This window comes from Euprymna scolopes, chromosome 19, assembly GCF_053919585.1.
Source record: "Euprymna scolopes isolate OS-2025 chromosome 19, ASM5391958v1, whole genome shotgun sequence".
NCBI classification, from domain to species: Eukaryota; Metazoa; Mollusca; class Cephalopoda; order Sepiida; family Sepiolidae; genus Euprymna; species Euprymna scolopes.
Genome location: NC_136500.1, coordinates 33,252,329 through 33,280,204, shown reverse-complemented (window position 1 = coordinate 33,280,204; position 27,876 = coordinate 33,252,329). Strand labels below are relative to the sequence as shown.

Here is a 27,876-nt window from a genome sequence, read left to right as displayed (position 1 = left end):
TAAATTTCAATTAGTCAATGGTATCCACTGTTATCTCACGTCGAAATTAGTAAAATAACAGAAAATTACGAAAAATATTGAAGTAGAAAATTTATTATGAAAATAGTTTTCGAAATTAATTGCAAGTCAAGTTATACTTAAATAATAAACAGAGAGAGAGAGAGAGAGAGAGAGGAGAGAAAGAGAGAGAGAAAGACAGAGAGAGAAATTGAAAGCTAGGAAATTTGCTTTTTACAAAAGGCTTCTACCCCCACTTTATATCTTCTGCAATGCTCTGCATCAAACTAAATTAAACTAAATACATCCCTCATTGCTAGCGCCATGACAAGAGAATATTCTTATCATTGTTTTGACTCTCGAGTATATATCTGACACAGTTAATCAATCGAGGACAACATAACTCTACAGAAAAACATGTAAGACATTAACTGATATATACTCGAGAGTCCAAATAATGAAAAAACTATTCTCTCGTCATAGTCCTACTCTTTACGTATCCTTACGGTTAGTCCACATAAATACCCTTACGGCTAATGAATTAATGTTATTGTTAAACTGAATCCTAAACATACATAGGTATAAACATATATACACATACCTAAATCTATTTATAATGTTAAAAAGAAAATAACTTGATTTAAGGAAGAAAGAAAAGGTCTAAAAACAAATGAAGGCGGACCTGAACAAAAAATCTCCCCCACCCCACTATAATTTTTATATTATGATTTAGTATGTAGCATAGTTTTCGAGGTTGGGGGTGTTTATTCCGAAAGCCGTTCTTAACATGGGGAGGTTGTGGGTGTTTATACTACGCTGGGTTAGGTCGAAAAAAAAAATACCAACTGCAGAATATCGGTTAAAATTATAGTGGAGGGGGGAGGGCTCATTCAGGTCCGATAAAATAAAAGTGACATATGAAGGAAAAAAAAAAATGAGGGGGAGGAGTATAAAGAAAAACAAACAAAAAATAAACAAACAAAAGAAATAAGTAAATTTTATTTCTTTCTTTTTGAAATCAAAAGAACATACTTTCTTCTATCTACTTGCGCTATTGTCGTCATAATGAGAGGATTACACGAAATAAAAATACAACAAAGAATTATAATCAGGATTAGAACAACTTTTATGAATTAAACAGAATCTGGGGGTCCAGTTGTGAAAAAAAAAGTATAAAAACAGATCAAACCAAGGGGTGGGGCCATCACGCCGGCTGTCGAGCAGAGCGCTGCTCCTGCTGGGCCCTGGGGGGGGGGGGTTAAGGAGATACTTGGCTTATTTTTGCCAAAGGACTGAAACAAGGAAATGCTGGATAGATGGAAAGAGAAAATTAATAAATACACAGAGAGAGAGAGAGAGAGAGAGAGAGAAAGAGAGAGAGAGAGATGAAGAAACACTTGTCAGTCTGAGGTGAGGTGTCTCTCGCTCTTCTTTTTCTATGGCACAACGCACACACAACTCAAGTCAAACCAAAAATCGTGTGCTAACGCGACCGTTTTTCGATCTTCAAAAAAATAATAATTACGACAAAAAAGAAGTCACGTTTCTATCCCCCCCTTCTTTTGGTCGCTGCTTTTACAACAGCAGCCACAACTCCGGCAGCTTTTACTTTCCTCCAAGTACCGTACTTCTAACGGTAGTACGACCATCGCTACTACCACAACTTACTACGAGGCTTTCGCTTCGTCGAAGATTCACAGAGGAATATACACCGAAATGTGAAGGTTTTCAATTCATTATCTAAAAAAAAAAAAAAAGTTAAAATGATAATAAAACAAACGGAAAAATGTTTGTTTCATTTCGGGTAGCAATTTGCTTTTATGCGTAAACGCAACAAAAAAAAAAACGAAGAAAAGAGGATTTTACCTGTTTTTATTCGTTATTTCGGAAGTAAAAAAAAAAAAAATGGAAACGACTTTTTGGCTGGTAAGTAAAGTTACCTTTAAAATCAAACTTAGATAATCATTAATCGACAAAAATTATCTTTAAAGGAAATTGGTCAAATACAATAATAAAAAAAAAAACTTTCGTTTACTTAGTCATTTGTGATTTCGTTTGCGTTAAAATAATTTAATATTCAAAGGGAGTTTAAAGAAATCTAATTTGCTGTACATAAGAATAAAAAAATAATCCTTCAGCCATTAAAAGAAAATGAGTTCACAACCGAATTATTTTACTTGCAATGTTTAAAACTTCGGTACTTGTAAAGATAGAGTCGACAGATCGTTTTTTATATGTCGTTTTAAGCCAAAACAACAGAGCACTTAATTGTCGCGTCGAAAATGGTCCAACAATTACGAAAATTCTTAGAGTAGAACATAGAAGCTATTGCGCTTTTAATTAAAAAAAAAAAAAAAGTCCCTAGCTATCGCCTAAAACAAAACGTCGCCATTAAAGTAGCGAAAAGAGAGATATAATTATGTCCCCTGTATTCGGAATCTTCAAGGTGTTCACATCTAGAGAAAATGCGGCACTACAGTGTACAGTGTTACCATGCTGAAATAACGTTATTTAGAAAGCTATAGAGTGTTTTGTAATTATTGTGTTCTTTCACCTTTATTTAATAATAAAAAAAGATATCGTTAAACTTGAATTCAACTTGAAAATACTATTTAAAAAAAAAAAAAAATAGCACGGTAACATAAGTGCATAAGCACTAAACTGCCATGTCTCTAATTTCCCGTAAAAATATTTTACGCCGACGCGATAAATTTTTCGTCATATTTTAATATATTACTATTTTCGACAAGACAAATGTTGTTTTGCTTAAAACGACATTTTTTTAATCAATCTGTCGACTCTCTCTTAACAAGCAACAAAACTTCTTATAAACATTACGTATCATTTTTAACGCAAATAGGTCACAAACGAGTAGTTAAAGCAAAGTATGTTTGCTTTTTAAAAATAATTTCCAAACTGTATTTTCTTTAAAATAATTCATGTCGGTAAAATTGACGATTACCTAGCTTAAAATATTTTGTTTTGTTTTTGCTATCAACATCCTTCAAATTCCCCTACTCTCTTCAGACGTATAAACGCACCTGTACATACACCCACACATACACACATTTACAGTTACACATTACTGTCATCTACAACTGGCGAGTAATAAGCGAAACGTTTACATTTTCTAAACTTTGGTTTATTCTCAAATCCTTTCTTCCAGAGTGTGTTTTGAGGTAAGGAAAGGTCACATGAACACTGTTCCCCTTTAAAATAGAGTTTTGGTAGTTTTATCCCTGTTTCCAGTCTACTAGCCAGGGCCTCCATTCAAATCACCCATGTGCCATATCTGATCCTGCTAGCAAGCGAAGAGGAAGTTCTTTTTCATTAAAAGTTCGAAACATTTTTCATAGACCCCAGTTTTTCAACAGCAGACACGTGTATCTAGCCCCCTCCCCTTCCACAACTAAGTCTGGCGATAAACAGCGCACGATGACTAGTGTCTCGTCTTGCATTAACGATTAGAAGATACTAGTCACCATGCGCTGTTGATCCCATGTCCACAAACTTACGTCTATACAAGCTCTCTCGCCAATATCGAACCTTTTCTTATACACACAGCAATGTTTGTGTGCGTTTCTATGTAATTTACTATTTCACGCGTATATACACATAGAGCTAAACGGTATGAGATAAAAAAAATATTAGGACCTAAAAACGATATGCTCTATGAAAGAAATATACATTCCGCCGGTTGTGATAGAAGCAACTAGTCTAATAAAAAAGAATCTCAAGAAATACTTAGACGCAATCCTTGGAAGAGCAAGCTGTTACGAAATACAAATAACAGCCATAAAGGGAACAGCGTCTATTCTTAAAAGTACTCTCGGATATGATTTTAAATCATAACAGAATCAAGTGTTAGCTCCAGGAAGGATTGAACTCTTGATCTCCTAAAACTAACGGAAATAAAATAATCAAAGGAAAATATTATGAAGTTATTGAAGTAATGCATTACGTCTTTACTTCAACAGTGCTCAATACGTTAGCAGAGCTTAATAGTAACATGCAATTATACTTATGGAAAATCAGCTACACAGAAATGTGTACATTCCATTTCCAGCAATTCGCCTGGTAATTTCTCCTCTAAAATGAAACAAACGTGGCTTACTTGTCTAAAGTATATCTTCATACTAATATATATATATATATATATATATAATGGTTGTATAGCTTGGTTTCCTTGATGTGGATCCACTGAAACTCGTGTGATTATTAAAGAGTGCTCAATAGAGGACAAAGCCAGTATATTTTATGTTTATTATACCAACGTTATTGGTTACATATGTGCATACATGTTTCAGTGGAGTCTTAATTTAGGGAGACCACCTCATCAGACCGAAAGAAGAGCTTTTTTTTTTTTTTTTTTTTTTTTTTTTTCGATCTGATGAGGTTGTCCTCTCTTAATTGAGATTCACTAAAACATGTATGTACATAAACCAATAATATTTGTATTATAAACATATCTATATATATATATCTATATATATATATATATATATATATATATATATATATATATATATATATATATACTACCTGCCTCATGGTCGGGTCACCGGCGACTAAACTGGTTCCCCCACCAGACTTGTTTGGTGAGGAGGGCGGCTAGTCTCCCTAAAGGATTAAAAACAACACCTTTCAAAGGGGCGAATGAACCCTTTTTCGGGGCCAACGGCCAACTATCGCCGTATGTGTGTACTGAGATGGAGAGGGCTCCCGTAAGCCGTGGTGAAGACAACCTTTCTAGAAGCAAATCTCTGATTTAAAAAAAACATACAGCGAGAGACCAGTACCCGCATTAAACTGGTCTGCAGTTTAACTTGTTGCTGGCGATCTTGCTCTTGCTTGTTGCTGGATGTCAACATTTTGAACAGAGAGAGAGAGAGAGAGAGAGAGAGAGAGAGAGAGAGAGAGACAGCTGTCGTACAAAGCTAAGTCTCTGTAACATCATCTGTGTATCCCTCCGGTATTTGTCTATAAATATAGTCCTGTGGCGATGGAAGTCATTTTTGGGTTCATGGACTTTAAGTGTCTGAGGGAGTGGCATTCGTCTGACAAGGCATTGCAATCATCATATATATATGGTACTCATGCAGAGAGTGATCCGTGCTGAGCTGAAATAATAACGTTCTCTCACTCCTAGACAAGGTTCAAAAGAGAGTCGCCAATCTGATAGGTCCTGAACTGTCATCTAAACTTCAGCCCCTGTCCCACCGACGAAATGTTGCATTCCTCTGCCTTTTCTACAAGTACTTTAACGGTGAATGCTCTGACGAACTGCAAGGTCTTGTGCCCCCTCGACATAATTACCCCCGACAAACCCAACAAGCAACTAAATCCCACCCCTTCACAGAGATCCCTAGATGTAAGAGAGCCTTCTATTCCAGTAGTATCTTCCCCATGGACAGTTAAACCTTGGAATTCCCTGCCGGGTCCCTGCTTCCCCAACTGTACTGACATGCAGAAGTTCAAGTGCAACGTGAACCAACATCTTGCTGCACAACTCCCTACACAGTATCCCTGATGCCCATGTCCCTGATAGTAGCCCCCTACAACAAAGTGGCAATATGCCTTGTTTGGGGTGAAAATGTAATGAAAAAAAAAAAAAATTTTAAGCCATTCTTAACATGGGAAGGGGAGGGTGTTTTATACCTATTCTAAAAAACAAAACTTTAATTAAACGTGGAAATACGATTTAAAAAATAGCGCGGATCACTCTGCATTAGCACCATATATATTTATAATTCTCAGAATTCGAACAGAAAATCTAGCACAAGCAAAAAACTCGAACCCTTTCAGTCAGAGCTCTATAGCAAGAATAAATAATTTGAACGAACTTTTCTAATCTTAACACTTCATAATAGTTCCGATACCCAAGGTGCGTATTATGTTTTTTATAAACAACCTCCAGCTATAATAAATAATAAAAGGGGCTTGTCAACGCTCCAATTTCACGGTTAATCCGATCGTTAAAGTGCATTCCTATCTCTCGTGTCTTTATATGTTTGGAATCTGAAATATATTTTGGGGGTGCATTTCAGAATTTCTTTCTACTGTCCAATACGTAGGCCTTTGTTTTATTAATTAATAGATATTTAACTATCATACAATACCTCTTTTGACTGTATTTACGTCGATACGTAACTCTGATTAATAGTTAAAGACAAAATGAATGCCGACGCTCAAAATGTATGAACATTTTGACCCCTCCTTTTACTTAAAAAAAATCACTAAAAATCAGGAAATTAACAAATTTTAATGAAATTTTCAGTATTTATCAAGTAATGATTGCGGAATATAATAAACTAATTATTTTTATTTAAATCTTAGTGGAAATGTATTATTTTGTTTAAACAAAAAATACGTTTCTAAAGTTATGGTTTTCAGTAGTAAATAAAAAACGCAAAACTTTATTTTATATATATATATATTAGGCACCGCCAAAAATGGCCGCAAAATCAAGTTGTTGTTTTTTAAAACTAAATTACATTTATTAAAATCCATTATTTCTGAGTAACTTTTTTTTTTCCAGAAAGATAAAACCCTGAATTTTATCATATAGAAAACAGAATAATGTAAAACTTTTTCTACTATTTTTAATTCAATTTTAAATGTTAAATTTTCCCAAAAAGTTAACAATTGTTATTTTTTGTCTTGCACAAAAAACGTACTTAAATATTTAAAAAAAAAGGGTTTTTGAAATAATTTATTTATTCATTTATTGTCTAACTAAGATTTAGGATGATTTTCTAAGAGAATATGCAAAAATATTATAATATAAGTACCTGAATTTCAAATAATTCCACTTATTCATATATGTAACCAGATATTTCGCGTCGCCGAAGAGTTCAGATCGACTCTGTTTACGTTTTCTTTCGATGAGACGAAAACTATGGAAGACTAAACAGGCCAAAAAAACTTATTTTTCAGTGACGAAAATTTCAATGTATTATTAAGCTGAGACTGGCCAGTACCAGATGGGTGACCATTTGTATGAGTTTGGTTTTTAATGTGTATGTGTGTGGGGGCCAGGCTCCCAAAAATGGGGGGAGGGGCAATTTAAAGCAGAATAAAAAAAAAATATTTCAGCGCGTTTGGTCCACCGTAGTCGAAAGGCGGCAAACGTTTTCAAACGAGATCGAAAAAAATGATGCTATTTTTAACACAAAGGGCACAATATTTATCGAATTTTTTTTTTTTTGTATCGATTATTCAAAGCATGCTCTGTTTAATAATGGTCATGCATTATTCGGCTCGCTAAAAAAAAATTGTTAATTTATTTATCAAAAATTTTAAAATGGCTTTTTTCGTATAAATATAAAAAAAATTTTTTTTTTGTTTTGCTTAACTTAAATTAATTATTTTACTTAACATATTCACCGAATTTCACACTTCAAAACTCAAAAGCGGGATAATTAAACACAATCGAAGTTCTGATATTCAGACGTCAAAATAAGGTATGCAAACAATTTTTTTTTTTTTTTTTTAATCTATAATTCTGTCCCTTACAACAACACAATATGTTTTGTTCAGTTTCAGATGATTATTTTAAGCATATTTGTTCCCACTTCAAAACAAGGGGGGTTTTGTAAGCAAAGAAAAATATATATATAAATATCGTTTATGAAAAATAAGTACACTGTTATAAAGTTCATTCTTCTCCTAATAATCGCTGAAAATTTCGTATTGATCGGATAATTACCTGATTTTTGGTAGATTTTTAAAAAGACGGTCCGTCAAAAAGTACTGACCTGCCCCCCCAGTTTTGGCGGTGCCTAATATATATATATATATATATATATAAAGCAACAATAAAAATAAAATGAAATAATTTTTATAGGAACAAAAGCCCCTAAATCCGTATTAATGAATTTGGTATAACTTAAAGAAAAAGGAATTTCTCGAACTACCGATATTGCCAGTGAATTAAGCATTGTTTATTTAATATTTTCACACAAGCTCACAAGAATGTGAAACTTTCGGCGTAACATTTTTTTTTTATATAATATTGAACTATAATTAAAAAAAATAATAATTTAAAAGCAGGAATATGGAAAAATAATTAAATTAAAAAATGGAAAAATTTATACAAACGTTCAGAAAAGGAGTGTACGGATGTGCGTCTGGAGGTGGGGGAATTATCTCACCACTTTCTTCCTTTTAATTACATGACATCATTTTCAGTCTTTTGACTGCCTGAAATTTTAGGCCTTCGTAATTTCCGTGTTTACAAAATTTTAGTTTGTTGCGTTTTGCGAACACCAGAATCACTCTGCTTTTGGGTTAATTTGTTTTGTACAAGCAAGTTTTTTTTTTTTAATTATTTAATTCAATATCTTAGGATTTTACTGATTATCTTTAGAAAACTAATATTTATCTTTTAAAGGATTTTTACTATGAATTTATTTGACTTCAAAATTTAGCTGAATTGGGTAGCTCGCCGTGAAAACATTTTCATAACTTTTTTTTTTTTTTTCACGTGTATAAATATTTTTTTCCTTTTGGAGATTAAGTTTAGTCCTTAATCTTTCAAATATAATCAAAAAGTAGTCGGGAACCTAAAAGAAATTATGATAAATCGGCTTTCAAAACTAAGCCCCCCATCTAAAATCAAGGAAAATATTAAAAAGAAATCTTATTAGAAAAAATCTCTTTAAAACATGGTTATATTTTTAATTATTTTTCTCTAAGCCCTCAACTTGGTAATAGGTTTCTCACCAGGAAACGCTGGTTAAATACAGATAGTATTGTATGTAAATCTATATAAATAAAATAATAAATGTATGTGTGTTTGTATGCAAATATTTAATCGATAAACCCTTTAACTACTGGTCACATTACACTGAAATTAATAAAATATAATGATCATACACCACGAATGCTTTTTAACAAGTAATATCTTTGGGGTTTGTATTACTGTACACATACCGGATAAAAATGCTGCTAAAAACTCGCTCAATATATGTTACCGTGACATAGGTTGACATATATTCGGCGGGTTTTTAATAGTATTTTGTGTAGTTATTTTTTATTTATAACACCTTTTCCCAAACTTACTGTGTTAAAGAGAGAATCAGACGCCATCTTGAATTTTCAAATATATCGGTAAACACTGTATGTTTTTCCAGCTGAATAAACATGTTACATTGAATAAAAACACAAAAAATATATCCAGTTTGGTAGAAAAATAACTTATATTGCCTTTGATAACATTTATTTGTTATATATTTGTTTTTTGACAACTTTTTCGAATCTGTGTACAGTAATACAAACCCCAACTTTGTTTGGATGGATGAATAACACATACAGAAATATGTCAAGTTGAAATGCAAAATGTGTATTTCTATTTTGCCGACAAATGTTACTTTCTGCGCATGCTCGAGTTCAATTCGTTTCTTTAAATATTTAATATTAAGTCCTTCCTTGCCTATCTCTCGATAACTACGTCGGTAGGAGATGCGGCTTGAGCCATTCTTTAACCTCTAAAATCACTTCTATATATTAGGTATACTTGTACAATATAATATCCAATAATAAATACGGAATCTGTATGAATTAACATGTATTTAAGCGTTATTTATCACTGGCTCAGTCGGTGCCCCCCACGCTAGTATATATATATATATATATATATATATATATATATGCCAAGAAATAAAAATTAAGGTACTAGTGCACTTATTGATCCGCGCCGAAATAATGTTATTTAAAAAGCCGTTTTTAAAATGGGGAGGGTGTTTTGTAACTATTCTATACTTTAACCTTAGAATGAAATAATATATAAAAAAAAAAAAACATATCATAAAACTTTAATTAAACTTGGAAATACGATTTTAAAACAATAGCGCGGATCAGTAAGTGCACTAGCACCAAAATTAAGTTTATAAGTCAAAAGCTTCTGTAAACTAATATAAATATTAATATTTATATCGTAATAAGGAAGCTCAATACAACCAAAATAGGAAATAGAGCTTGTCATAAAAGAACACAATTTAAGACTCAAACTTCGGATTAAGAATATCTTAATATTTTTTGAGTATTCTGTTGAACAATAAATTTTTCTAAATTATAATTTATATATATATGTGTGTGTGTGTGTGTGTGTGTGTGTGTGTGTGTGCCCACATTTGCTAATTTATTACACAGCCAATTATATTAGTTTTTGTTCTCTCGGTTAATAAAAATCTTTGCTGTTCATAAAACTAGACGCAACAAATCTAAACAGTTAAATTAAATATCGACTTCTGTATTTCCGGATTTTGAAGATGAGGATTGGTTATTCGTATTGTTTGGATTCCTCGGACTACTGTTCACATCTTGAGTGTCATTTCCACAACATTTCGGCTGATGTAACCTTTGACCTTTTTTGTATCTTGTCGAATTCGGGAATGTTTCTGTTGAACTCGGAAATCTGGACAGAAATTTGAACGGAATCCTTTATTTACTTGACGGAAGTAACATGTTCTCGTTCCGCCAGCCATGACTGGATAAAGGTCCTAAGTAATTGCGAATTACAGGCTTTTAATTTGGACGAAAATCTAATTGTAGAAAGAAAACTCCAAAGTTACTTTTGCGACGGTATGTTCCCTACATTTCTTTCACTTCCTCTTTATATGTTCCTCTCTTTCTTCTCCCTCTCTTTTTTTCACCCATCCTCTTATTTCCATTTCCCTCTTTCTGTTTATTCCTATATCCACCGTCTCTCTCTCTCCTTTCCCTCTGTCTCTCCTCATTATCCCCTTCTCTCACTTTCCCACTCCCTATATCTATCTTTGCGTCCTCTCTCCTTACCTTTCATCCTTCTGCTTTCTCTTCCTATATTTGCTCTCCTTCCCCCACCACTTTACTTTTCTCTCCCTTTCACTCTTTGTCCTCTCACATTTGCTTGCTATCTATCACACTCTTTAATAAACGTTCAGGCACACAACCTAATGAGGGGGCGGGGTTCGAATCGGGGAGGGGAGGTGGCGGATTGACGATCTAGCTGTGCCAAATGTGAATCGAGCTAGTTTCACAGTATTACTATCACTTAGGGTTGTTGACAACTATCACTTGGTCTTTTCAGTATCTGATTCGCGAAAGAATCGGGGAAACCTGTGCCATCAACACGAGCAAGTCAAACCAGTCAAAAATGTATCCCCGCCGATTCATTCAATGTTACTTTTTACCGATCTTTTGTGCCTTTTAGGATCGAACTATGACATCAGATGGCAGTTAAAAATATGCAAACCAACAGTGAAGCATACCAGTTTAGAAGTATATAGGCATTTATCTCCTTTGGTGATTATTCAGAACAAGAGCGAAAATCAAAGTGACAAAAGTGCCTGTGGAATTGTCTTCCGTTTTACTGCTTTCCAGCTGACTACAGTATGGTTGTCTTCAAGTCCAACGTAAACAAATTCTTGATGAGCCGTTCCACTTAAGTTAACAAATTTATCTAATTTCCATTACTAACGATTATTATATTGTCCAATTGACTACTGTACACTCTTAACCTTTATCCTTGAGCGGTCTCTGGCCTTGATAAGTGGTTATGTCTATGTAAAAAAAGTGAATTTCCATTAATAAAAAAAATCTCATCTACTTTATTTTTATGCTAATTTCAACAAGTAAAGCCATATTATCTACTTAACTCACATATCACAATTAATACCATATTACTGCATTATTAGATAAAACATTTCACGATTTAACAATTCACTGAGGCGCCATTATTATTTTAGAATTGTAACAATACAGACTGCACTTACCTTCTCTATTTATTATTTAAGTTTAAGTTACAATTTATTTCGCAAACTATTTTCATTAATAACTAATATACTATTCTATCATATTTCATAATTTTTGGTTATTTCACTAATTTCGACATGACAGATACCATTTGATTTTAATTGAAATTCAATATTTCGATGTCCGTTCTTATTCTAAAGAAGCGTCTCACTTTTCTATGGACGTGGCGAGTAAATGCTGATTATGAGCCCAGTTCGTGGGCTTGAAGTGTCGGGTTTGTTTTGAAACTAATTAATCGTTTTCACTACTTTGGGAGAAAGTATGAATTTATATAACATATCCTCACTTTAATTATGGATTAAATAAGATAGACTATACCTTAAAGCCTTGTTTGTGAAACATATCCCTATTTACCTCCATCCAACACGAAGGATAGAATAAGACACAAAATTGTTTTTTAATGTAGGGAAAATCCAGCTCTTTCAAAAATTGGCATTCTGGATTTTACGTCAAATTGCAGCGCTTCCGCTTCAGATTTGTTTTTTTGTTTTTAATACCGGATTATTAGAATTTTGTCGCATTTTAATTTGATGGATTTCCTTTATGATAAAAATAACCCCCCACCAAGCTTTTAAAAGAAAAAGAAGAAAAATGTCCAATTTAAAGAAAAACATTCAATTTTATTTTTAATAAATAGCAATATTTATCAAAAACAATTTCATACTCGTCTGGTCTTTCTAACCGTTAAATCTTAATATATTTTTTGAAAAATATTGTATGAATCGGAACTTCTGCATGATAGTGCCATGAGGCTAATGTGTATATTTCAGTTTCAAGAACTACCGATAGAGGGCGTGTGTAAAGCGAACAAGGGGTCGATAAATCGTATCACTCATTGAAAAAACAAAATAAAACGATATTATTAAAAATTTCTGCAAATTTTTATAGATAAATAAATAAGATGTTAAAATTATGTTTTGCTCTGTTAACAAACCAAAAATTGTATTTTGATGTTTATACAATCTTACTGTGAACACCCCCCAAAAAAATGAACAAACTATCTTTGTATAAAAAATATTTTTAAATCTATAAATGTTTCATGTTTTTATAATTATATTTTGCTAAAATTATATTTTGCTATAGTTTTATACAATCTTATTGTGAAAAAATAAAATTATATTTTGCTATATTTTTTATATAATCTTATTGTGAAAAAAAAAATGTTTCTACATTTTATACAATCGTACAGGAAAAAAAAAACTCAAATAATTCTAAAAAAAATCTGTTTCATGTTTTTAACATTTATTTTCACTTATAAATCACGCATTAAAAAGAAATACTATTAAAACATTAAAATTATATTTTTTATACAATAAATGTTTTGCTTTTCCTATATTTTTGTGTTATTTATTTCGTTATATATTTATGCGTTCTATGAGACACTTGTTTATATTTGAGGTTCACAGAAGGTACGGTAGGGAGCATTTCTCATTCAAAGAACAGGGGTCGATAACTAGTCTCAGTCGCCTCATGGCACTGTCATGTAGAAGTGCTTGTAAATCTTGTCACTCTCTCCTACGACAGGCGAATACTATTTGATTTTAACGATAACAATTACGGAATCAGGTACTCATGCAGAGAGTGATCCGTGCTGAAATAATGTTGTTATTTAAAAAGCCATTCTTAACATGGGAAGGGTGTTTTGTACCTATTCTGTACTTTAAACTTAGAATTGAATAAAAAAATAACATATCATAAAACTTTAATTAAACGTGTAAATACGACTTAAAAAAATTGCGCGGATCACTCTCTTCATTAGCACCCGGAATCAAATAATATTGAAAAAGTGCAATAAAAGATATGTGAAAATTAGGTGATTCGTTCTTTCTTTTACTCTTTTCAACACGTGACATCTTTTCTCGGGTCCTTTTTATTCAAAGGAAATGCTTTAGGGCTTTATTCTCAGCAGATACTGTTAATCAGACTTATGATATGTTTCAGAGTATTTCTATTTTGTCGCCCCAGTTTCGCAAAAAGCCTAATCCCTTAATGAATTACATTTCGGTTTTAATTTCCTTGGGAAAGCAAAGAGAACACAAACGTATTTCCGTATTTTATACATTTTTTTATATAAGAAAACTAATGAACGTATGTACATGGTTGATGCATTTCATCACTGGCAAAACAAGCACACTAATATGCATAGACATCCTCATGACTATCCTATTTTGCATATATGTAAATGCGCACGGCGCCAACCGAAATTAATCTATCTATACTAGTCCGTCATACACGCTTCGTTTGGCAATCATGCAGATTTGCGTCCATCTACGTCTTTTGTGCCACTGATTAATGCAAATGTGTTTAATTATCTTTTTGTTCTAGTGAAAATTCCTAGAAGGTATACAAGGATGTTTTTTTTTTTTCTGGCATTAAGAACAAATGTATTTAAACTTAAATTCAAATTTTTTTAAGTCGAAAATATCAAGTATCGTGATCCAGTGGTGCTTTAAACAGGAACCTTCGTTTCGAACGCGCCCCATGTAATATCAAAGATCCTACTGTTGATTTCATGTGCCGGGCCTTTCTGCTTGTGTGATAATAAAATTTCATAAGTACACTTGTGATGTTAGGCTGTATAAGGTATTAAATTTGGTCAAAATTGCATGCTCCTTATTTCATCGGACACTTTTTTTCGATTATTGATACTTGCCGAAGATGTTCCGATACAAACCTATCTAAGAACACTGCCAGATACATAAGATAACATTTGTGTGAAATGTCATAAAAACCGGCCTAGCCTTTGCGGAATCTATAGGGAACTCTTTCTTCCTCTTTCTCTTTCACACACTCCGTTGCTTTTATATAAGAGTAGTTGGATATTCACACACATACATTTACGCACACATAATTACGTAGACATTTGCATAAACTCACAAACATATCTTCACCTCGGTTGTAATTATCATGACTAAGGCGCAAAAAAGAAGGTACTGCCGAACTGTTTCCCTTTTAATTACAACCTGTTCATGTTCAAATCCAATGTTGACAAATTCTAGCAATAATTAAGTAATCCAACGCAGTTCCTATCATTGATCCTAGTACTCCCATAGGGTTCCTCATCTCCCGGCTGACAATCATTTCCGTATCATTAAACCTTTATCCTTGCGTCGGATCCTACCACTGCTCCAGTAAATATCTCACTCCTGATGCAATTCTCTACCTACATAAAAGCCAGGTACGGCCAACGATGGAGTACTGTTGCCACCTGTGGACAGGAGCTGCTAGAAGCAGCTTAACCTGCCTTGGCAGAGTTCAAAATAAACTTCGTAGCTTAGTGGGGAATGCCCTTTCCTCATCCCTACAACCTCTTTCTCACAGAGAGACGTTGCTAGCCTGTCTCGGCTTTATCGTTATTTTCATGGCAAATGCTCAATTGAGCTTCAATCTATGCCCCCCCCATCTCGCCAAACTTTCACGAAAAACACCCGTCTAGGCAAAACCACTATCAATAATTTCCCAACCTCTTTATCTGTGCCTAAACCTAAATGTAGAGTCCATGAACAAAGCTTCTTTCTAAGAACTGCACGCCTATGGAACTCTTTGCCTGCTTTCCAGCTGACTATAATCTGATTGTCTTAAAGTCCAACGTAAACAAGTTCTTAATGAACCGCCCCCCCCTAAGTAATCCAATTTACAAAATTCCCACCACTTATGTTTACTAGGTGCCCGGAAACTCTGTACCCGGAAAATTCGTCCTGTTTCGCTAGGTAGGAAAACCGGTCCCTTATTGAATAAATATCGATAGAAAACACATTTTATGATTGTACTTGAAGGAGATATTGTTTTTAAGAGACTATACCCTCCACCCATAATATTTTTTAAAAATATTTTTACTTGTTTACTGTTTTTAGAAAGATAAAATCGATTGTCCAAGTGTCCGTTTTCTACCTAACTGGCTAAGTTGTTAGTGGTTTCCTTTATTTTAGAGCGTTTATTCTGTTCAAACTGCATAATATTTTTAAAAATATTTACACTTATTTACTGTCGTTTTTAAAAGAGCAACATCGATTTTTCTACTTAGCTGGTTAAGTTGTTGTTGAAAAACGAAATCATATATTTATTTTAAGAAAATACTTTAGTTTTAACTCTTTTTGTGTTATTACGAAACAAAAATAAAAGGAAGAAAACACGTATTATCAAAAAAGTAATTATTTTATTTAGAATTAATTTAGTTCAAACAATTATTATGAAAAAAAAAAAACACGGTACTTACGTATTTTTGCTACCGCGCTGAAATAATAACCTTATTATTTCGAAAGCCATTAACATGGGGAGGGAAGGGTATCGTTTAAAAGTCATTTCGGGGGCACTTGTGAAATATTCAGACAGCGGCTATTGTTAGGGGGCGATAACTCCAATTTCTTCTTGGTCAAATAACGCGGCAAATATGTAACAAACAAGATTTTTTTCCGAACAACAGAAAAATATTTGAAAACGAAAACATTTATTGTATAAAAATGTATCAATATATAATTGTAAAAACATTTATTTAAAAGTCTGCGTGAGAAAATATAAGTTTAATAAAACAATTTTGTAAAAAAAAACAAAAACAAATGTTTATAAAGTAAAATAGCTTTTTTGTTTTTTTAACAAATAAATAATTTCAATGAAACATTTTTTTTTAATTAAAGCGACTTTGAAGGGTCAACAACAAATTAATTATTTACATTTTTTTGACCGAAAACCCCCACCTGGCGACAGTTTAGTGAAATGAATGCGCCAAGAAAAGATGGCCGCCTGCGCCTCCCTCATACTACACAAGTGCCTTTTGTTGTTTCGTGAGCACAAAGTGTTAAAACTAAATTAATTTTTCGGTACTTCACGGAGAACGTGGACCCTGCGTAAACGGTGTTTTTATCTAATGATTGCTCCCTGAAAGCGTTTTCTTTCACTTTCTTCGTATATATTTCAGACTTTATTTTTAATCGCGCGTGTATTTATTTATTTTTTTTCTTTGGGTAAATTTGATTCATACTTTTTTGTGCTTGTTTTTATTGAATTTTTATTCCATTTTATTTTATTTTTTATTTTCTCCACTAAATATTATTTTTTGTTAAATTATTTTTTCATACATATTCAAATAATGCTTTTGCCCCCCCCTTTTTTGGCCTTAAATAGTTTTCATGATTGAATAAACCAAAGAAAACCTTTTGCGCATTCGCTTTAAGGGAGTAATCATTAAATAAAAACCTTCTCCGTGAAGGACCAAATTTTCTAAATAAAATATTTGATTTATTATTTGATAGTAAAAGAAGTGTTTTCTTTTTGTTTGTTTGTTTCGTAATGACACAAGAAATGTTAAAAACTAAAGTAATTTTTTTCTTTATAAATATATGGTTTCGTTTCTCCCGTTCAGTTTCGTTACATAATCAACCGTATCCTCTTCCGGTAACTTGATTTTTTCCCCTGATCAGTGATCTTGGACATTACCTAAAAATATACAAATTTATTTTCTTTTGGAGGGGGGGGGTCGTTTTAAAATTACATCTATCTTAGTATTTTCTTTACTTTTCTATTTTTGAGCGATTAGCGAGACTCCTAAGACGTGATTATCTCATGTGGGAAATTTTTTCTTCAAAAGTAACACCCGATATTACTTGTTTTTTTTTTTTTATAAATAAACTCTTTAAAATAAGTTGAACCACCAAAAACTTTCAAAGCTAGGTAGAAAACGAATACTTAGAAAAATAAATATAATTTTATTAAAAAAACAGTAAACAAGTAAAAATATATTTTTTTTAAATATTATGGGATGTGTATTCTCTTTTAAAGACAATATCTTCAAGAGCGGTCATAAAATGTGTTTTCAATCGATATTTATTCAATAAGGGACCAGTTTTCCTACCTAGCAAAAAGGTACGAGTTTTTTCAGGGATGAGTTTCCCGGAGACGAGTTTTCCTAAATTTGTTTACTACGCTATAATCACATTGACTAATGTATACCCATTAACCTCGAGTGGCCTCCGGGCCTTGATAAGTGGTGATTCTTGTGTAAAAAAAAAAAAAAAATCTTATGAATCGTCGTTATTTTATCTGTTTCACATGTTTTCTTTCAAAAATAAATTGCTGGTATATTTTCACCTTCAAATAGTTTAGAACGCATGGCACTTTTGTTAATCATATCTTATTTACTTTACACAAAGCATTCTTTATTATTATTTTAACTTCATAAGATGGCACAAAATACCAGGACTTCAAGAAGGATGTGGAAACAGGGTTCCCGAACAAAATAAACATTATATTGGTTGTAGTGAGAGCAACTAACCCAATTAAAAGAAAAAAAAAACTTTTAAAATATCCAATAATTTCAGGTAACAGCCCATTGCGGAACAATGTCCATTCATAAACGAGCTCTCAGATATAAATTTAACCGATAAAGAAATCGAATATTAGACGTAGGATGAGGGTGGGGTGGGGGGGCTTTACTTCTTAGAATCAATTGAACTAAATTAAAAATTAAAAAAAAAAAATGGTCACACATACTGGACTTCACGGAAACAAAGTGCACATACACTAGGCACCGCCAAAAATGTCCGCAAAATCAAGTTGTTGTTGTTTTTTAAAACGAAATTTTATCATATAGAAAACAGAATGTAAAACTTTTTCTACTATTTTTAATTCAATTTTAAATGTTAAATTTTCCCAAAAAGTTAACAATTGACATTTTTTGTCTTGCACAAAAAACGTACATAAATATTTAAAAAAGAAAGGTTTTTGAAATAATTTATTTATTTATTGTCTAACTAAGATTTAGGATGATTTTCTAAGAGAATATGCAAAAATATTATAATATAAGTACCTGGATTTCAAATAATTCCACTTATTCATATATGTAACCAGTTATTTCGCGTCAATCTAGAGTCTAGATCGACACTGTTTACGTTTGCGTTTGATAAGAAACAAACTATGGAAGACCAAACAGGCCAAAAAAACTTATTTTTCAGTGACGAAAATTTCAATGTATTATTAAGCTGAGGCTGGCCAGTACCAGATGGGTGACCATTTGTATGAGTTTGGTTTTTAATGTGTATGTGTGTGGGGCCAGGCTCCCCAAAATGGGGGGGGGCAATTTAAAGCAGAATAAAAAAAAAAATTATTTCAGCGCGTTTGGTCCACCGTAGTCGAAAGGCGGCAAAAGTTTTCAAACGGGATGAAAAAAATGATGCTATTTTTAACACAAAGGGCCCAATATTTATCGAATTTTTTTTTTTTTTGGTATCGATTCTTCAAAGCATGCCCTATTTAATAATGGTCATGCATTATTCGGCTCGCTAAAAAAAAAAAATTGTTAATTTATTTATCAAAGATTTTAAAATGGCTTTTTTCGTATAAATATTAAAAAAAATTTTTTTTTATTCTGCTTAACTTAAATTAATTATTTTACTTAACATATTCACCGAATTTCACACTTCAAAACTCAAAAGCGGGATAATTAAACACAATCGAAGTTCTGATATTCAGACGTCAAAATAAGGTATGCAAACAATTTTTTTTTTAATCTATAATTCTGTCCCTTACAACAACACAATATGTTTTGTTCAGTTTCATATGATTATTTTAAGCATATTTGTTCCCACTTCAAAACAAGGGGGGAGTTTTGTAAGCAAAAAAAAAATATATATATATATAAATATCGTTTATGAAAAATAAGTACACCGTTATAAAGTTTATTCTTCTCTTAATAATCGCTGAAAATTTCGTATTGATCGGATAATTACCTGATTTTTGGTAGATTTTTAAAAAGACGGTCCGTCAAAAAGTACTGACCTGCCCCCCCCCAGTTTTGGCGGTGCCTAACATACACACATGACTACATTTGCACACGCACATACACACACATTTTACACATATTGAAAGTTATAAAACTAAAGCGAAAAGTGAATTAATAATTGATGTAAAACTAAAAACTATAAGAATGAATTGTTGGTATATTTTCATCTTCAAATTTACTATACACAACGCAGCTTTTTCTCTTCATTCATGACGACATATTTGATGCTATTATTTTTTATCTTAAGCGCGTCATAATCTCCGCATTCATAAAAACTATTGAATGAAAACAAATGATACTTACTCTTCGTACTCTTGTCAGGGCAGCGGCAGCGATATGCGATTACTTGGATTGACACAGAAGCGATTAATATTCTTTTTAGTGTTTTCTCACGATTGTTAAGCTTTAATATTTCTTAGATCAAGTTTTTATTATATTAATAAAGTTTTATAATAAAAGCTAAACATACCTATTAAAAAATCGTATGATTCGCATTAAGAACTAGAACTGCAGCGGTGTTGCCCGGCGGGTAGTATAAAGAATAACTTTTAGGCACCTCTAAAATTCACCACAGAATTACCCCCCCATATGTAAAACGATGTAACTTTATTATAAATTAATATTATCAATATAACTTTTGTACCATTTAAAAGAAGGGCAAAATAAACAAGTAATAATTTAAAAAAAATTTTTTCATCGTACGAAAATAATGAAATTGCGAGACAAAAATCGTGTTTACATAATTGGCGCTTTAAAATAACGTTCCCATGTAGTAAGCATTTCGAACGTGAAAACATACCTGTGTTTAATAAATCTAGCAAAAATCAACTAATGGTCAGATTTTAGTGAAATTTTCGATACTTATCCATTTTATAATGAAATTACATATAAAATGCAGTTTCCGCAAGATATATGAATGGAAATACTTATTTTAGTGTGTGTCTACCCCCTATTTCTTTTTCGAAATTTGAACAAAACATTTTTAAATCTATCGAAATTTCTCTTTATTATGAATCATAAGAGTTCAAATAAGTAATTTTTGTTAAAATTTAAATACACGTATTGAACAAAAACTTACCGTGAAGTTGCAATTAAAAATTTGATATACATTTAATATATTTTTTAAACAGAATTTTTCCTAATTAATATATACTAGGCACCGCCAAAACTGGGGGGGCAGGTCAGTACTTTTTGACGGACCGTCTTTTTAAAAATCTACCAAAAATCAGGTAATTATCCGATCAATACGAAATTTTCAGCGATTATTAGGAGAAGAATGAACTTTATAACAGTGTACTTATTTTTCATAAACGATATTTATATATATATTTTTTTTTGCTTACAAAACCCCCCCTTGTTTTGAAGTGGGAACAAATATGCTTAAAATAATCATTTGAAACTGAACAAAACATATTGTGTTGTTGTAAGGGACAGAATTATAGATTAAAAAAAAAAAAAAAAAAAAAAAATTGTTTGCATACCTTATTTTGACGTCTGAATATCAGAACTTCGATTGTGTTTAATTATCCCGCTTTTGAGTTTTGAAGTGTGAAATTCGGTGAATATGTTAAGTAAAATAATTAATTTAAGTTAAGCAAAACAAAAAAAAAAAATTTTTTATATTTATACGAAAAAAGCCATTTTAAAATTTTTGATAAATAAATTAACAATTTTTTTTTAGCGAGCCGAATAATGCATGACCATTATTAAACAGAGCATGCTTTGAATAATCGATACAAAAAAAAAAATTCGATAAATATTGTGCCCTTTGTGTTAAAAATAGCATCATTTTTTTCGATCTCGTTTGAAAACGTTTGCCGCCTTTCGACTACGGTGGACCAAAAGCGCTGAAATAATTTTTTTTTATTCTGCTTTAAATTGCCCCCTCCCCCCATTTTGGGGAGCCTGGCGCCCACACACATACACATTAAAAACCAAACTCATACAAATGGTCACCCATCTGGTACTGGCCAGCCTCAGCTTAATAATACATTGAAATTTTCGTCACTGAAAAATAAGTTTTTTTGGCCTGTTTAGTCTTCCATAGTTTTCGTCTCATCGAAAGAAAACGTAAACAGAGTCGATCTGAACTCTTCGGCGACGCGAAATATCTGGTTACATATATGAATAAGTGGAATTATTTGAAATTCAGGTACTTATATTATAATATTTTTGCATATTCTCTTAGAAAATCATCCTAAATCTTAGTTAGACAATAAATGAATAAATAAATTATTTCAAAAACCCTTTTTTTTTAATATTTAAGTACGTTTTTTGTGCAAGACAAAAAATAACAATTGTTAACTTTTTGGGAAAATTTAACATTTAAAATTGAATTAAAAATAGTAGAAAAAGTTTTACATTATTCTGTTTTCTATATGATAAAATTCAGGGTTTTATCTTTCTGGAAAAAAAAAAGTTACTCAGAAATAATGGATTTTAATAAATGTAATTTAGTTTTAAAAAACAACAACAACTTGATTTTGCGGCCATTTTTGGCGGTGCCTAATATATACTATAATCATTTGAATTGCCAAGAAAAAGAAACTTCCTAAAAATTAATTTTTAAAGATTAAAACTATTCAAATTCTATTATTTCAAAATGTTCCGTTATAACATAAAGTTTAAACAATTAAAAATCTATTAAAATATCAAGTCTTAATATAAATATGGCTCGTCAGCTGTTTTATCGCCAGATTAAAACCGATTTGAAATATTATTGCACAAATATTAAGCATTTTGTAGACCCCCCTCATAATTTGTTTCTCATTTTACCAAACAAAAGTATGGAAGCCGGTAATTAACACTCGTACATATTTAGTAAAACCGTATTTGATATTTAATATACAAATGATTATAGCATGATTATAGTATTTCATATTTGATATCAAATGTTTATAATATTATTAATCGTTAAACTGTGTAAATCTTAAAATCTAACAAAATTATAATAAAGATTAATTATTAATTACAGTTTGAAGAAGATAAAGGTTTTAAAAAATCATTAAGTCGCTTCTGCTTTTCCATAGTTCTTATAATTAACACAAGTCTGACGTCATGGGAATATGCGCTCCATTTTTCACAATCGTTTGACAGACCCTAATAACGCACCTCTTCAGTAACAGTTGATTTCTTTCTGGCAATATTGTGATTTGAGTAAAACTGAAAAACGAGTTTACTATCATAATTGCGATGTACTTTTAAGATAAAATTACACATTAGTGCGTGGGGGAAAATTAGAAAAAACAATCTTGTTAATTGTTATTTTTTTTTAATGTATTTCCAATATTAACCGTCGATCTGTTATTGTCATCGGCGCGAGTTAAGAATTACTTAAATAAATAAAAGAAAAATGAACGTGTTCGAAGTCTTATTTTAAAATTCCTTAACGAATCAAGAATTAAAAATAAAACAAGAAATAAACACTTTCGAAGCCTTTTTTTTCTGAAAAAAAAAGGAAGAAATCCAGCAGCTGTAAAACTGTAAATGGTTTTAAAGAATACGAGATCATTTCCCTTTCATTTAATTTAACTATTAAAATACAAATAACAAAAACAGTTTTAACGGCATTCATCATTATGACATTCTTTGTTTGATTTTCGTTTTCTGTTTTGAAACTAAGGAAAGTTAATTTCGATTTTCTACAGACAACTACATTTAGTTATTTTGTAGATCTAATGGCCTCAGATTGAATCGAAAGAAATTTCAGTAATTTAGATTCTTTTGTAAAAGAAAAATTAACCTTATTTGAATCTTTTAACATTTCGATTTATATAACATACACACAAACATTGACTTGTATATATAAAGTGAGGGGGGATTAAAATAAAACCGTTTGTTTAATAAAAATTAGATTTTTCTATCAGATTATCTGATATTAAGTATCCATCGTCAAAATATATCAACACATCAGAAATAGTCAGGAATTGCGTAAATAACGACGAATGTGAATAACCGAATACAAGTTTGTTCGGAGATGAAAAGCGAATACGACGAGAATTACAGGAAAAATAGGAATAATTCTAGAGTGTCTTCTTCTGATAATCTGTCTAAATATACACAACGCTTTATCGAATAGGGAAGACAATAGATTTTGCTCTAATTTTTTTTTTTTACCCGTAATTCGATAATGCAGGAACCGTCAGAAAATTACAATAAAAAGGCAGGAACAATCGTATGGAAAAATTGTAAATAATAAAGTTTTATCTTAAATCTGAACTCATAAATCTATTAAGACATATCTAACATAAAATTATACATTATGACTGACACGAGCGGTGCGATAACAGGTCTCTGATGCCTTTAAATGTCAGTCTACACACGCTCTAAACTTAAAGTATCAGCTTGGACTTCGTCCCAGTCCCAGATGGTTTGGAAGTCTTTTAACCATCTCTTTTGATAGGGACCGAATAGTCAATGCCGTGAACGAGGAATTCCCAGTAGACGCAGGTCAACAGTCCGCGTCAGTTATGGCCCTACCCTTTATACACAGTCCGTCACTACTATCGATCGAACGCTCCGGTGAGGGTCTCATATTTGATTGACAACGCCGCCAGGCAATGTGCGCTGTCGGCAACGATACTCGTGTGTCTCAACTTCGCCGTTCGGCGGAACTTGTTGATGTGAGGTAGATATATTCAGATGAAACTAAATATAATACACAACTTAGTCGTTTAGATTCAGGGTAAAATTGTGTTTAACTATTAAAGAAAGGCTTAGAACAAATTCCATCGAGAGAAAAAGACCTGTATACTTTCCGAACTTCTCCAACATTTTAAGATAGTATCTGAATACTGTTGTGGCTCTAGGAAAGGGTTATAAAGCACTCTCTGGCAAACGTGCATTGAGAATGGTGGTGACTATGTAGAAAAGTTAATTCTGGGACACAAAAGATCGCTCGTTTTAATGGTACCACGTCCATTTTTATAACTCTAAATTTTGGGGTTACTTTAGAACGACCCTCGTATATTGCTGATCGGAAATAATTTCAAATATAATCGCGTTTACAATTTTGCCTTGAAAGAAAAGTTAACAAGATTTGCGATATGAGATAAAGTGAAACGATTAGCACAATGAGTTTTTTATCTTAACCATTTCTTGGCGCTTTATGGCAGTCAGCTGTGAACTGGCAACTGAATTTAACGATTTGAAATTAATTTAATCATTTTTAATCGCATGCAAGCGACTCTATAAGTCGGTCGGTTGGTCTGTCGGTTTGTCCGTAACACTTTTGTGCTTGGCCTTTTTGGTTAAGATCAAAGGTCTGTTGTTAATAGATGCTGTTCTTAGCTTTTTAAGCTTTTCTTGGCCTTTTGGCCAAGGTCAAAGTGTAGAATCTGTTCCGGCAGATACTGCAAGCAAAGACCATATGTAGGGGAAACCCCACATAAGACCTTGGTCAATGTAGGGGCAACCCTTCATACCATTTGTCACTATCCAGCTCCCCTACTCCCAGGGGAGTTGGTCCCCATTTCCCCTTCACTCCTCACATTAAAAATCGACCTTGTGCCTAATTTGCTCGGTGAGGGAGCAAATAAATACACTTTTCTTGGCCTTTTAGCCAAGATCAAAGTGTAGTATCTGTTCTTACTACATGCTGTACTGATTGTGATATAAAGTGGGGGATCACTTTTCTGTATTAATTTAATGTAAACTGATCACCCACTTTACAACCAGTCAGTCTCAAAGTCATTCTCCAGATCATTAAAACTGTTTTTGAAGGATTCCAGTTATTTTTTAAGCATTCAAGTCATTCTTAAGTTCATTAAAGTCATTCTAAGCCATTTACTTTTTATTTATTTAAGTCATTTCAGCCCATTTTTCGGTCATTTTAGTTTATTTTTAAGAATTCCATGTCAATCCTACATTCACATAGATCTGCGCGTTTACACGAGTTTGTAACCGGACAAGAGGCGTTGTACCTTGGCTAGAAAACATTCCAAATACCATGACGCTTCCGCCCCCAAACTTGACAGTTTTCTTAGTACAGTTTGCACTTAATCTTTCACCAAAACGTCTCTTTACATTGTTTTTTCATCATTTCCAAGTAAATTAAACTTGCTTTCATCACTGAAAAATACTTTTGCCCAATTTTCATATGTCCAAATTACATACCTGTTTGCAAACTCTAATCTCTTATTCTTCGAACTAACAAGTGGTTTCTTCCCTGGGGTTCGATTAAACAGCCGTATTTTTTGCAGTCGTCTAGAAACAGTCTGTCTTAACACATTAACACATGAAGTGCTATTCATAACCCTTTTAACTCCTGTGCAAGACTTAAAACGATCCTTTAAAGCTATACGCTGCATTATTAGATCTTTTCTTGTCGAAGTTTTGCGGGGTCTGCCGGTTTTAAAAGCACTAACTATTTTACCAGTATCATTGTAGGATTTAACAACCTCTGAAATCTCTCTAATGATGTGCTTTTCCTTGTGTAGCTTCAGAATAGCTTGTCTCACAGAGTAATCAAGTTTTTGGCGTTTCGCCATAGTGACGGCTGATGCAACGTTTACAAATGACTAAGACTTATTCTTTAGAGGAAATCAACAAATTTGAATATAGCAATACTGTTTACATTGTTTTCTTTTTCAATTTTGTCCCTTACTTTTGGACGTTCCTATTTTGAAAATAATTGTTATAATTCTTTTTCTATCATTTGCAAATGATTCAAATTTTAGTATATTATCATGGATGATAACACCTACTGTTATGTAATGAATGGCTGGAACCATCATACATAACTGAAAAGAAAAAAACTTTAATAAAAGATTTAAAAGAGTGGGCATCGAATAATCGATTGTCTACCGGTTGAAAAGAGGAAGGGCTTACGTCATAAACAGACAAATCGGACGACGGTTTTTTTGTTTACAAAACAAAGAAACGTGACATTCCTCGTAAGCTCTGGAATTACAGATATTGGCATGAGTGGGTAATTCACGTGTCGCTGCGTTGAAGACAAAATCGAATGATTTTCTGAGGTCAAAACGTGACTTAAGAACACATGTATCAACCGATTGACAGGACGCGTGGATAGAAAAAACAAAGCGACAAAATGCCAATAAAAACGGTGAATCAGCAGGGCAGAGAGGGCAGAGAGAGAAGAACACGGAACAGCATGTGTTGCTGAAGACCTGATTGTTGAAGCGTCATTTTCCCTCCTCAGAGCACTGTGAGAAAACTGCTAACTGTGAACTTCAGAACCACCAAAAGAAAAAAGACGATTTGTTTTAAATTGTAACTATATTGTAAAATATAATTTTATACAAAAACAAACACAATTGTGACTTACGTCTTTTAATGCATATTTTTAAGTTACAGCTGATCGTTCTAAGTCGTCAACCGCTTTGTTTTCAGGTTCAACGTTGTTATGACATTTTTGACAATTGACGAGAGGCAAGATAAGGAAAAAGTGCCAGTCTAAGGTGAGATAACTCACTAGTCTTAACTCGTTGTCATCACAACCGCTTAGTAAACAAGTGAACCTACGGACGATCGACGTAACTAAAACTGCTATGTACCGCAGCCAGGGAGTCCTACGCACTATTACGATTTCCCAACCTGGGAGCCACCCCATAATACAACATAGTATTAATTGGTGCCTTGATGACCAGTTCACTCCGCAAGAGTGATAAGTAAGAACTTTTTAACAAAAACAAAACTAAACAAAAAGAACTCTTACACAAAAAGAACTTGGTTACCATATACACAACAACAAAGAAGAAGAAAAAAAAACACAACGTGAATCAATCGACGAAGAGAAACGCGAACGCAGAAGCAAGAAAAAGAAGAAGAAAGAACGCTGGACCTGAGGAAAAGCAAAGGTTAGTTGATTTTTTCAATATTTTTCTAAACCTCGGCTCTTAAAAAAGTTTTGTTAAAAAAAAAAAAAAAAAAAAAAAAAAAAAAAAAAGTTAATATATATTTCTTTTCTTTCTTCTTTCTTTCTTGTATAATTTTGAAAATAATTGTAAAAGATGGAACAGCAGTTTTTCACAGATTTCGCTCAGATCCTAGGGGCTGAACTACACAATGTAGGGAAGGCCATTTCGAACTCTCTGAGGGGGGAGGCGTTGTTATCAAAAATAAAACCATTAGACACTAGACGATCGCAGGAATACAGAAGATGGCTAAATGATATAGATAAATACACTAGAATAGTTAGCCAAACAGAGGAAGAAAAATGCCAATTAGCGTTAATTACGACGGCTGGCCAAATAGGACAGTTTGTTTCAGGACTACTAGCCAACAATGAGAGTGTGGCATGGGTAGACTTGAAGCGAGCTCTAGATAATTATTTTGGAGTCCAGGCA

At 32.5% G+C, this 27,876-nt stretch overlaps 1 protein-coding gene and 1 pseudogene across 1 annotated transcript in view; both read left to right on the top strand.

Moving 5' to 3' along the window:
- The first annotated feature begins 1,371 nt into the window (after nucleotides 1-1,371).
- LOC145303507 (uncharacterized) overlaps nucleotides 1,372-27,876 on the top strand; it is a 571,276-nt gene continuing 544,771 nt past the window's right edge. The window contains exon 1 of the mRNA XM_080144939.1: nucleotides 1,372-1,923. Within this exon, the coding sequence (XP_080001065.1) occupies nucleotides 1,903-1,923 (21 nt within the window). The 5' untranslated portion in view covers nucleotides 1,372-1,902. The remainder of the gene's footprint in view (nucleotides 1,924-27,876) is intronic.
- On the top strand, nucleotides 25,107-25,233 carry LOC145240514 (U2 spliceosomal RNA; annotated as a pseudogene).